Source organism: Cuculus canorus, chromosome 3 (assembly GCF_017976375.1).
Source record: "Cuculus canorus isolate bCucCan1 chromosome 3, bCucCan1.pri, whole genome shotgun sequence".
In the NCBI taxonomy this organism is placed as follows: Eukaryota; Metazoa; Chordata; class Aves; order Cuculiformes; family Cuculidae; genus Cuculus; species Cuculus canorus.
The window spans coordinates 42903679-42916054 of NC_071403.1; the positions used below are offsets into that span (position 1 = coordinate 42903679).

General features: G+C 40.0%; 1 protein-coding gene across 19 annotated transcripts in view; it reads left to right on the plus strand.

The window, feature by feature from the left end:
- Positions 1 to 12376, plus strand: part of EYA4 (EYA transcriptional coactivator and phosphatase 4) — a 153012-nt gene that overhangs the window by 121423 nt on the left and 19213 nt on the right. For all 19 annotated transcript variants that reach the window (XM_054063459.1, XM_054063468.1, XM_054063450.1 and 16 more), the window contains 2 exons: positions 3450 to 3586; positions 5178 to 5261. In XM_054063459.1, the coding sequence (XP_053919434.1) occupies positions 3450 to 3586; positions 5178 to 5261 (221 nt within the window). The remainder of the gene's footprint in view (positions 1 to 3449; positions 3587 to 5177; positions 5262 to 12376) is intronic.

Below are 12376 nucleotides of genomic sequence, written 5' to 3' on the forward strand. Positions count from 1 at the left end.
TGTATGTGGTTCATTGTAAGGTATAAATAAATGATGGAAGATATTAAGAATTCAGCTGTTGTCTTACATTATAAATAGACTTAATTGAGACTGCAGTCTATTTTTTTCTTCTTAGAGCATGCTAAACTAGAATTGGTTTTTTCTTTGTTGTAGAGGGAGTATTAGGTGAATGTCTCAGGGAGGATCACAGAAACATTCAATCATTCATGTTGGAAAGGACCTCTGCAGGTCTTTTGGTCTAGCCTACTCATGGATGAGCTAACTTAGATCATGTTGCTCAGGGCTATGTCCAATCAAATTTTGAGTATCTCCAAGGATAGAGAATGCACAGTCTCTCTGGGCACCTCTGCCCACTCTCATAATGAGGATTTTTTATCTTGTATCTAACAGTAATATCCTTTGCTGCGATTTCTGTCTGTTGCTTCTTGTATACCCCTATGAGGAGTCACACAGCCTTTTCTCCTGTATGTTCTGGCCCTTGATTGTCATGGTGGCGCTCACATAGACTGACTCCAGCTTGTTGATCTCTCTCTTGTATTTGGGGCCTCAAAGCTAGACATTTTTCAAGATGTGGTCGTGCTAATTCAGAATGGAGCAGAAAAAAATCACTCTCCTTTATCTGCTTTCTCTGTTACCTGGTGGACTCTGGGGACCTTAGCGCTCCTCTGTAAAAATGAATAATGTTCGGATTCCAGCTGTAAATCAGCTGCATCATAGGTGATTCTTGGGAATTGTTTGTACCAAGTGTTAATGTATTCTGCAGATGTGTCATCATGAGTACTTTTAACAAATATTACCACAGTGGCCCAGAAACGTAAGGTCACATGCAGCATTAGATTCTGAATCAGATTCTGTAGCAGATGTTAAGAGCAACTATACCGTGCCAGATTAAATGTCCTTCTACTACATCTCCTTTCTAACAGCAGACAATAGTTAATAATTAGAGAAAGACTATCAGAATACAATAAATACGACTTCGCTCTCTTTCTGGTAGTAACTGAAATATTGTATTTAATAGAGTTGAAGCTGGCCAGCACTGTGAAGGATAATAAAAAGGGCTTTTTAAAATATGTTAATAACAAAAGATAGGCCAGAAATAACATTGGCCCCTTACTTGATGAGCATGGACACCTCATAAACGTGGATATAGACAAAGCAGAGACATTTAGTACTTTTTTTGCCTCTGTCTCCAATACTGATGATGGGCTTGCCCTCCTGCCCCAAGTTCCCCCCCAGCCCTTGGCCAGGGGACCAAGACTGTGCAAATGATAAACTCCCTAACAACCCTGAACTTCTGCAGGATTTGCTGCTCCAGATGGATCCCTATAAGTCAATGGGGCCTAACGGGATATATCCAAGGGTCCTTAAAGAGCTGTCATTATTACCTCTCTCAATGATTTTTTATATGCTCTTGGGAATCTGGAGAGATACCAGTGGAATGGAAGCTGGCAAATGTTGCCCCAGTCTTCAAAAAGGGCAGCAGGGATGACCCCAGTAACTACAGGCTTGACAGCTTCTTGTCAGTGCTTGGTAAGATTATGGAGAAGGCTATTCTGGGAGTTACTGAAGAACACTTGAAAGACAGCTCAGTCATTGCTCCCAGCCAGTGTGGGTTTATAACGGGAAGGTTCTGCCTGACAAACTTAATTTCACTCTACGACAAGGTTGCCTACCTGGTTGACAGAGGAAAACCAGTTGATGTAATCTTTCTGGATTTCAGCAGGGCTTTTGATACCATCTCTCACAATATTCTTGTAAACAAAATGTCCAACATACAGATGAATAAACACATAATGCAGTGGGTGAACAACTGGCTGATGTTTTGGGCTCCAAGAGCCATAGTGGATGCAGTTACGTCGGGCTGGCATCCAGTCACTAGTGGGGTTCTGCAGGGATCTATGTTAGGACCAGTGCTCTTTAATATCTTCATCAATGACGTGAATGCAGGACTTGAAGGTTTAGTAACCAAGTTCACTGATGACACAAGCCTGGGGGGAGCTGTTGACAGTCTTGAAGGCAAAGAGGTCCTGCAGAGGGATCTAGACAAATTGGAGAGCTGGGCAATTGCCATCCACTTGAAGTTTAACAAGGGCAAGTGCCATCTTTTGCACCTGGGACACGGCAACTCTGGATATGCATGTAGACTGGGGAGCGAGAATCTGGAGAGCAGCCCTGTGGAAAGGGATCTGGGGGTTCCAGTTGACGGCAAGTTCAACATGAGCCAACAATGGGCGCTGATAGCCAAGAAGTCCACTGTGTCCTGGGGTGCATCAAGCACAGCATTGCTAGTCGTTCAAGGGAGGTGATTGTCCTGATCTACTCCACACTGCTGCAGCCCCACCTTGAATATTGTGCACAGTTTGGAGTGCTGAAGTATGAAGAGGATATCAAACTACTGGATAGTGTCCATAGGAGGGACACAAAGTTGTTGAAGGGTCTAGAGGGGAGGTCGTATGAGGAGTGGCTGAAGTCACTTGGTCTGTTCAGCCTGGAGAAGAGGAGACTGAGGAGGGACCTCATAGCAGTTTGCTGCTTCCTCACAAGGGAAAGAGGAGGAGCAGGTGCTGCTCTCTTCTCTCTGATGACCAATGGTAGGACACGAAGGAGTGGCAGGAAGATGTGCCAGGGGAAGTTTAACTTTGATATTAGAAAAAAGTTCTTCCCTCAGAGAGTGGTGGAGCACTGGAACAGGCTCCCCAGGGAAGCAGTCATGGCACCAAGCCTAACAATATTCAAGAAGCATTTGGACAATGCACTCAGACACATGGTGTAAATTTTGGGGCTGTCCTGTGCAGAGGTAGGAGTTGGATTGGATGATCCTTGTGGGTCCCTTCCAACTCAGGTTACTCTGTGATTCTGCGATTCTGTAATATTATGACTTTACTCTGACAATTTATGGACAGATATAACGTTGGAAAAAAAGTGAACTCTACTATAAAGACCAGGTGACATGGGAGGAGGAGATCAAGCAGGAAGTTGACTGGCTCTTCTGGTGCATGGACATGTGCTAAAGGGTTTTCTGGCAAAAGTAACACAGGAATTGGAAATAAGTGTAGCTGAACTCCAAACATGAGAATTTAACTACTTTAACTAAAAGGCACTTCATGTTTTGAGAATTCACTAGGGGCACTTTTAAAAGATGTCTTCCTTGGATCTGTCAGGGTTTTGCTCATGTGTATTTGTATATGTCTGTACATGCATATGTGTCATTTGAATCTTTCTGTTATTCTGACAAGGTTTATAACATTTCCTTGGTAAAGTCAAAAATGTATGTGGCATTTGCAGATTCCCTTTATGTAAGACAAACCACATTATCACTCATTCTATCCAACCTTTTAGGTACATCTTATGGTTGAGTTTACATACAGACATTTCTAGCTCTGAGAAAAAAAGAAGTTTATTATTTTAAAAAACAAGACTAATTTTGCCATGAATGGTTGATTTTACAGGGGAGTTTGAAACAGTGCAGAGCCCCTCCACGCCAATCAAAGATCTTGATGAGAGAACATGTAGGAGTTCTGGGTCAAAGTCTCGGGGTAGAGGGCGGAAGAACAATCCATCACCCCCTCCGGACAGTGACTTGGAGGTATGCCTGCAGTAATTGATGAGTGCTAATGTGGAGATTTCTTCTGATGAAAAGTAAATTTTGAAAACTACAGCTGTGGAAATAGCTTAAGGCATTTTAGAAAAGATCATGGACTCAGTCTCACTAACTGAATATAACAAATACCAGTTGCTATTTTGCACATACAATGAGACAGCACTGTTCTTTATGACAAAGTTAGGCAGAAAAGTAGATTTTTTTCATCCTTGCACTTTTTAGCTACAAGACTGTGACTGTGCATCTTTCAGTTTCTCAAGCAATTGAACCACACAATTGTGAGACTTCTGTGTTCAGAATTGTAGCATTTTCTTTTGGTTTTTTGAATAGGAAATCTCAAATATGTTGTTCAACTTAATTACTTGTATTTATGAATGCAGTGTAGCTATGCAGGATCGTCTGGCAATAGCCTTTAGAACACTTACAGCAACATCGGTGGATTTCAACAGGGCAACTTACATCAGTGAAGTTATGGTTGTACTTAAGCATGTGCAATATCAGTGCCTTAGTGAAGAAATTTATCTGCCTAATATATGGGGTGACGATTTAAAACACAGATGACCTCGTGGCAACGGAGTAATTATAGTCTTATTACTCCCGTGTTAGAAGTGCGCTGCCTTACAGTGACAGGAGGAGGAGGAGGAACCAGGGTGTGTGCGTGCGTGTCCGTGAAGCACTGCAGCTCTGGCACTGGGGGAACGTGCTGCCTCCTGCACTGTATCCCCTTTGCTGATCAGCTCTGGGCACAGCAGAAGACAAGTTTGTTGCTGGGTCTCGGCTGCCCACACAGCTTCCTGGGTGGCAGGGTGGGCTGCAGCGCTAGGCTCTGACTGTAAATGCCACTGCTTTTATATGGAAACTTAAGAGATTTTTGCTTTTCAATGGATTTAACTTTTCCAATGAAAAGATTCTAACGTTTTACATTGCAGTTTTCCTGTTTCTTTTATAGTTTGCCAGTAAAATGAAACCCTTATCAATAAAAGGATTTTTTTTTGGTTAGAATATGTCATTTTATCCTACAATATTATTTAAATTCTGCATGATATTACATGTGGTATCATATCATCCCTGGAGGTGTTCAAGGCCAGGCTGGATGGGGCCTTGGGCAGCCTTATTTAGTGGGATGTCCCTGCCCATGGCAGGGGGCTTGGAACTAGATGATCTTTAAGGTCCCTTTCAACCCTAACTATTCTATGATTCTATGAATCTATGATTCTATGAGTCTATGTAGCAGTTCAGTAAGACTTGCAGAGAAGCATCTGCGAGTACTGTTTATCTTTAAGTTAATTTAATAATGATGTTTGACCGCCATCACATTTCTGAAATCTGTGTTATGCAGCTGTTTTGAAAGCTTTTTAGGGGACAAATAAGAAATGGTTGAGGAGTTCAAAAGTTGTTCTCCTCCTGACTTTTTGTCATGCGTTATATACTATTCTGACTCATTTTCAGAGAAAACCTGCTTGGTTAAACAATTAGTTAAACTTTAGGACTGAGTTCACTTTTAGCTTCCTAGGTGGGATGGTGGTGGAAATTTGATATGATTTGTTTAATAATAATGTCCCCACTTCTTTTTCAGCGCGTATTTGTTTGGGATTTGGATGAAACAATCATAGTTTTTCATTCGCTGCTCACAGGGTCCTATGCACAGAAGTACGGCAAGGTATGCGAACCATAAATTCTATGTAAATTCACTGTGTCAGAGCTGTCTGGCCTGTATATGTACGTGGCTTTCACCTTCTATGTTCATCATGTCTTAGGTGAAGGTAGGGGGAGATAAACCCCATTTTCAGAGGGTTAATGCGAAAAAATCAAGGAGAGGAATGAGACACAGACCATATGCATGATATATGAGGAGGGCTGAAGCAGATGTTGCAAATGAAGGAAGAGTTTATAGAGGAACCGGGATGAATTCTTGAAGTATGTTGGAGAAGACATTGCAGGGAGATAACAGAGGCAATGTGCAAGTGGAAATAACTATTCGGATACGTAGAGGAAGAAATAAGAAATAGAGTGGAGTGACTGGTGATTTTATGGGGAAATTGATGAATCAGAACGAGCAAGTAAGAGACAGACTTGTTTCAATGCCAGCTGCAGATGTTATTCTTTGACTGCTCAGCTTTTCCATTTGATCTTTAGTTCCTTTGGCCAGCTCTAGGGTGAGTAATGCTAGGGAGTGAATGCCTTTTTCATGCAGACAGTTGTACTCATCCTCTTCTTTCTGATATGATCCAAAAGATGTTCAAGTTCCAGAGCAGAGAGCAGGAGAAAGAGCAAGAGAGGCAGAGAGAGGCAGCTGCAGCTTGCAGCAGCAGGAGCTCCCCTGCGTAGTCAGCAGCACGCCCTGCTGGGGTGTCATCAGGAGACAAGAGAATGGTGCTTGGGCAAGAGAGAAGGGGCTGGTGGGAAGATCAGCATATAGCGGTAGGAGCAGACTGCCAGGAGGGGTAATGTTAAGGCCTGAATAAAACAAAAAATTAGGGTAAATATATGGAGGGAAGAAAATGGACAAGGAGCTTGTTGGTATATACGTGTGCAGATGTGGGTTTTCTAGGTGTTATGCCATTCACATGTAATTAATACAAAGGTATTTCTTTTTAAGAATGTAATAATGCCCATACTATGTCAGACAAAGGGCTTGTTTAGCTCAAATTTGCTGCCTCTTTATTCCAGTCAGAATCAGATGCTCAAGAAAAGGAGGTGAGAAACAATGTATTAGTGAAATGATTTCCACACTCACCTCCCCAGACAGTGGGTTAGAAATGTCCAAAGCCAGACCTGTGTATAATAAGCATGGATGGGCCAGTCCTCCATCTATTTTGACAGCTGTTCATGATTATTAAAACAGAAAGCTAATAGGAAAACTCACAGGCCCAAGCAAAAATCTGAATTTTTGAATGCTAAGATAAGGGTAGTTATTTACGTCTTGTGAAAAACAGCCTTGTTTGTTTTGCAGCTTCCCAGTGCCAAATCAGTGCACATTTCAATACTCTGTCAAAAACTCCTCTTCTGATGTTCGTCAAACACTGTGACAACAGTGAATTTGTTAGTACCATTTCTAACTTACAGTTATCAAAACAAGAGAGAAACCTAGCTGAACATGAACATTTATGTCACTTTTGAGTGTCCATTTATATCACTTCTGTGGCCCCATAGACTGCCACAGAACTTGCTGACTTGCCTCAGTAATGTAGTTATTCCTTTCATCCTTTTTTGATTGTGCCCTTAGGATGTTTATCTCTCATGTGCCATTTCACATAGAATATGAATAAAGTCTAAGTCAACTTTAATACAAAGTTTGAAAAAACAGAGCACATTTTATAGCTCACAAATATCTATGAAAAACTTTGAAAGCTGTCTTAGGGACATCAACAGAAATGTGAAACAGAAACATCTTGGTTTCTCACTTTGGGTAGGGATGTTCAAAAAAATCCCATTACCTCTGTCGGTTAAGGGCACATCTGTTGCTATAGTGGACTTTCCATATAGAGTCCTTAGAAACACTAACGGCATATTAACAGCCAGCAGTACTGACAGAAGATAAAGTTGGCTTGTATTAACCAAGAGTGTCTCAAGGGCAAGTGAAATTAATGTAGTCATACTGATGAGATCAGCATCAGTAAATAAATGTCATGAACAGTCATGAAGCAAAAGGAAAGGAATTCGTAAGTAAAATTCTTTTTCTCTTTTACTGATAGGTGGTATCCCTACAAGCAGGGAAATGTGTTCCTTTCCAGAGACTGTAAAATAAAAATAGGAAACATTTTCCTTCCTGCAGTGACTACCTTTGCCATATTTATTTAAAACTTGGGAAAAGAATAAGTCATTGCCAATGAAACTCAAATATAGATATTGTTGACTGTAAGGAGGCTGGAGCAGTAGGAAAGGGAATAAAGGAAGAGCTTATCATAAGTGGGCTTTAACTTTTGCATGTTGTTGAAGTGTTATCTCAACTTAAGATGGGATGTGTCTCACCCTGTGTACCTAAGAGGTTAGACGTGGGAGAGGGAAAAGATAGCACAGCTGCGCTTCAGTAAGTTTTTGGTGCATGACCTCTTTAGCAGATGTGGACCTTATCTTGTCTGCATATGATTCCCATCTGTAAACAAGGTCTTAATCCAGACTGAGGTCTGGATTGTTATGAGTATTTGGTTGCTATGACAGTAAATACTCCATGATTTGCGAGGTTCTCCGTGGAAGTCTTGTGAGTGCATAGGTTTTTCAAAAGTGTTGAGAGAACTGTTCATCCTGTAAAGGTGGTACAATATCATCACTTCACAAAGGAAAAAATTTCAGGATAGTATAAAATGATAGTGATATTGAATTATTGAATTGTGATGATTTCCTGTTTAAAAAATAAAGGTGTGCAGTAGTACACAGATACTCAGCTGTGCATACTGTGTTCTTCCATATGTATTTTTTAGCCCATTTTGTATAACGGAGTCAGGTTACTCCCAAAAAAGGAACCATAAAAAAACCCTAAAAATCACAGGAAAATAGAGCTTTCCCTTTCCTCCGTATTTCAATGTTCTGAATGTGATTAGCAAATCTTTAATGTGAACATTGCTTTAAATGAAGGCATGTCCTTATACCAAGTGTTCTCACTTTGTACGTTCAAGGGGTGAGATACAGGGTGTAGGGCTACTGTGAATATACAGGCAGGTAAGGATACTTACTTTCAGTTCTTTCCCATCTACTTCTTGATGTGTGAGCTTTTATTCTGCTTTTCCATAGCTCTTCACCCTATTTCTTGCAGAAAGCAGGTGAAAACAAAATTCAGAAATAAGTCTTTAATCTCTTAGCTGTGCCACAATTCAGACTGAGCAGGGAATGCAGTGAGGGAAGGTGCACCATGTGGAGGAGGCTATCACACTGTTATGGCCCAGCAGAAGGACCAATGGATGAGTGCAGAAGCACCTGAGAGCTGCTATGGTACCAGAAGACTAACAGTTTCCCTTTCAAAAGAATTCTACAGTTTAACAGGCAATTGAAGTAAAAGAGAAAAGGGAAAGACAAACCAAGCATTCTCGAGTAGAGACAGGCAATGGGGGCATTAATTGGCGCACAATACGTTGGAAGGCCCTGATCCATTCATCAAGGTTCATGTCATGTATTTGTCAAGAGAACATCAGATTTCTGAATTATGCCTGAGGATTTCTGAAGCTGAGAATGGACACTTTTTTTTCAGTATATGCATGTCCAGCACTTTGCGTGGTGTGATAGTATTTTGATCTCAGAATTATATTGGAGCCATTATAATAAAGATGTTAAAAACAAAACTAGTGATTAAGTGAAAGATGTAGTTTGTTGGATGCAGCTGTAAGCATCTCATTTGAAACACAGGCCACATTGCTGCTTCTTATCTAGGCTTTGGTAGATTATAGCTGTAAACTACACTGAAGTGGGAGAGGTTTGACCAGAGGTTGATCAATTCATCACTTTCATATTTAAAATGCAAAACTTATCCAAAGTAATATTCTATGGCTTGCTGTTTTCGACCCGTGGCTGTTTCTGTCTGACTTTTGATGTAGCAGTTATTTTACTGGGCTATTTTAGAGCTATATTGGGTTATTTTAGAGCTAACGTAAAAAAAAAAAGAGAATAAAAACTGCACTATACTTCTGTTTGGTTTCAAGGAAACCACGATGCTTCCAAGCAGTAAGAGCACCTCTCGTTGTTCAGCTCATTTGTTCATCTGCTTTGCACTTCATGAAACTAGTACATTTCTATTTTTAATTATTTACTGCAGTAGCAAATTATGAACACTGGTATTTGAGCTGTTCTGTTATGACTTGTGTGGCTGATGATGGTTTTTGCAGCTGAGCACCAGTTGGCAGAAACAGTTTTCTACAATGCTCAGCTCTTAAGTGAGGATTTGTTGATGTGACAGGACATGTGTTAGGAGATGTCATCATCTGTTAAAAGTTTATGAGGTACATTCTTATTCCCTGTGAACAGTGTGTATTCTTTGTTCCATTACAGTCCAGTTTGTCTTCCTGATTTAAAGCTGATTTAGCTGGAGTTTTGTCTACCTCCAAGCATTCATAATTTGTTCATTTCTCCCAAGTCAATCCAGAGGGCAAGAATGCCTAGATAAATGTTTTGACTCAAAGTGCAACTGGCTAAAAAAGAGTGAAATTCCCTTATGGCCTAAGAAGGAGGAGAATGTGCTTTCCAGGTGCAAAAATCAAAATAAATTCACACTTGATTTTTGATAGCATTGTCAGTGACAGAAAATAGTTGCATAGGCCACATTAACCTGGTACGCTTCTCTGAAAAGGGCTCGGAAGGTTTTTATTGCTTGCTCTCTGTTTGTCCAGCCATTAAACAGATAAACTTTGTCACCATTAGGACATATAATGACACACCCAAAATCACTTACAAATATGCGGTTTTTTTGCATTTTTTAGTAGTCTGTCTCTCATGACCTCCAGTTGCCCTCTATATTCACTCCCTCGTTGTCTGAGACCTCTGAGTCCATTTTCTGACCACCTTCTAGAGATTGTGGAACAGGAACTCTCTGTGGAGTGTGTGAGTTTTCCTTCATTAGCCACCAGATATGGTTATTAAGAGATGTATTGTCTTCCTCCATTGCCACCCACATGAAGCTTTCCTGGAAACAAGTGTCCCCTACAAGAGATTGAAAGCTGAAATTAAATCTTAGATTCCTGCGTAATTGTCTTCAAGCTAAAAATACTAGTACTTAACTTAAGCATGTCCACTTTTTTTCAGAGGCTGCTTTTGTTGTAAATCTGTTCAGGACAGCCAACCATTGAAAACTATTCTTACAGAATTATTCATGTATTTTCTAGCTTGTTTTTAAGGCTCATGCATACAAATTCATGTCGCAGTGAGCCTACCTGACAGTCTATTTATCTATTTGTTTTCTGAAGTTGTATAAAAACCAGTGGGGGGCCTTTTTTTTCCAAGAAACAAATGCTTTTGAATGTCTTATACTGAAACCTGACCTTCCAAGACAATATTAAATAGATTTCTTCCACCAGTGGACACTGAGCTTTTGAGACTTTGTTCTACTTACTTTCCTCTTGCTCAAAACATCTAAAAATTGGTTCTCCCAGGATGTTTTTACCTAGTCTCCCGGGAAGCATTCCCGTGAATGGATCCGTCTAGTACAGAAATCCATAGACAGACAGTCTGGCTCCAGTGTAGTGCCTTCATACTAACGTAACTAAAGACGTTAGTATTTTGGTATACAGGAGTGCTGTAACTGGTCTTGTTTCTTCTGCATTCTAATGATATCTGGCTAAAATCGTGCCACTAAGGGCCAAAGAGTTCTGCTTCTTTATTCTGCAAATTATCTAGGGAAAACTTCCATTTTTTTAATTATTATTTTTTCCTCTTTTGTGTATGCTTGTGCAAAGTAGCACAAAATACTGTTTTGGCAGAAGTTCAGTCTGCCTCTTATTCAGTTTTTCAGTTTGCTGTGCTGAAATCTGTATCAGCTGCACGTTTCTTGCTCTCTTTTCAACACTCCATTCTTTGTGCAACTTGAGTCAGTCTGCAACTTCTGCTTCCAGTTGAAAGACAGTAAAAGGATGATTGGGATGTTCCTCCACGTTGTGCAAACGTTATAAAACCACAAGACCCTGACAAATCTGCTTTCTCTGTCTATTTTTGTCTGCGAAGGAATGAACTTACTATGGCAAGAGCTGTAATATTTAATTCTTGTTAAACAGTTGCAGTCCAAGTTTGAGCCAGTTTATTACAGGAAGAATTGTTCATGTCTTGAGAATTCAATTCTAGTGACTCTTCTTAGCACAAGTTGTTACGTGGAGATCCCAGACTGGTTTCACGCTTAGCTGAAATGAATTTCTTTGTTTTATTTTATTTTACATATAGTACCTGGCAATATCCTACACATGCCTTTGTCAAAATAGGAACATAGGAAATATCATTTTAACAATAATAAAGTCAGGCCATAGTTGGTTACAAAAATACTACTAATAAGAAAATCATAAAAGTTTTGTCACATTTATGTCTTTCAACTATACTAGGCAAGGCAGGAAATTGTGATACATAGCTGGTAGTTTCTGTAAAAATAAATTGGATTATAATGGAATATGTTATAGCAGATTTCCGCATTTAAATCTGCTTCTACCCAGGAAGGGGGAAAAAAAAGTCTGAGAATCAAAAGTCTGAGATTCCGGTCTTGGAAGTACTCCAGTGAATAACTTAGCTTACATAAATAATAATGAGTTACCACCTGTGCTTAAAGTTATGCACGTACCTTAGTGTTTGTGGAATTGAGGTAAAAAAGCATATTGCAAATACTCTTCATTATATTTTAGCTAGGAAGAGAAAAAAAATGTAATTTACTGTGCACAGAAAAAAACCCACAAGAGAAAGGAGAGAGAAACACATGTTTATATGTGATGACATTTTGATAAAAGCATTATGGCTTGTGAGGAATCTCATGAGTCCAGAGTATTTTGATGATTTGTGTTCTAAGTATCTTACATGAGTTTTTGCAAATCTGTTAATGTGTGTTGCTTAATCATCCCCTTGGAAAAGTAACCTTTGCACTTGCTGCTGCCTTCATCCACGTGACTTTCGGATTCGGCAAACACGACTGTAGAAGGCATAGGGGATGAAGTTATGTTACAAGGGACTGCATTTAAGTTTTGCTTCTGAAAGGTAGTGTAGACCAGCTCAAGGGTTGAACTAGAAATATTTCCTGGCAGAAATATTTGGTTTAACTTTGGATCATTACAGTTTATGGTATGCTATCCTCCCCTTCAAGTCTGTCTTTTTGATAAG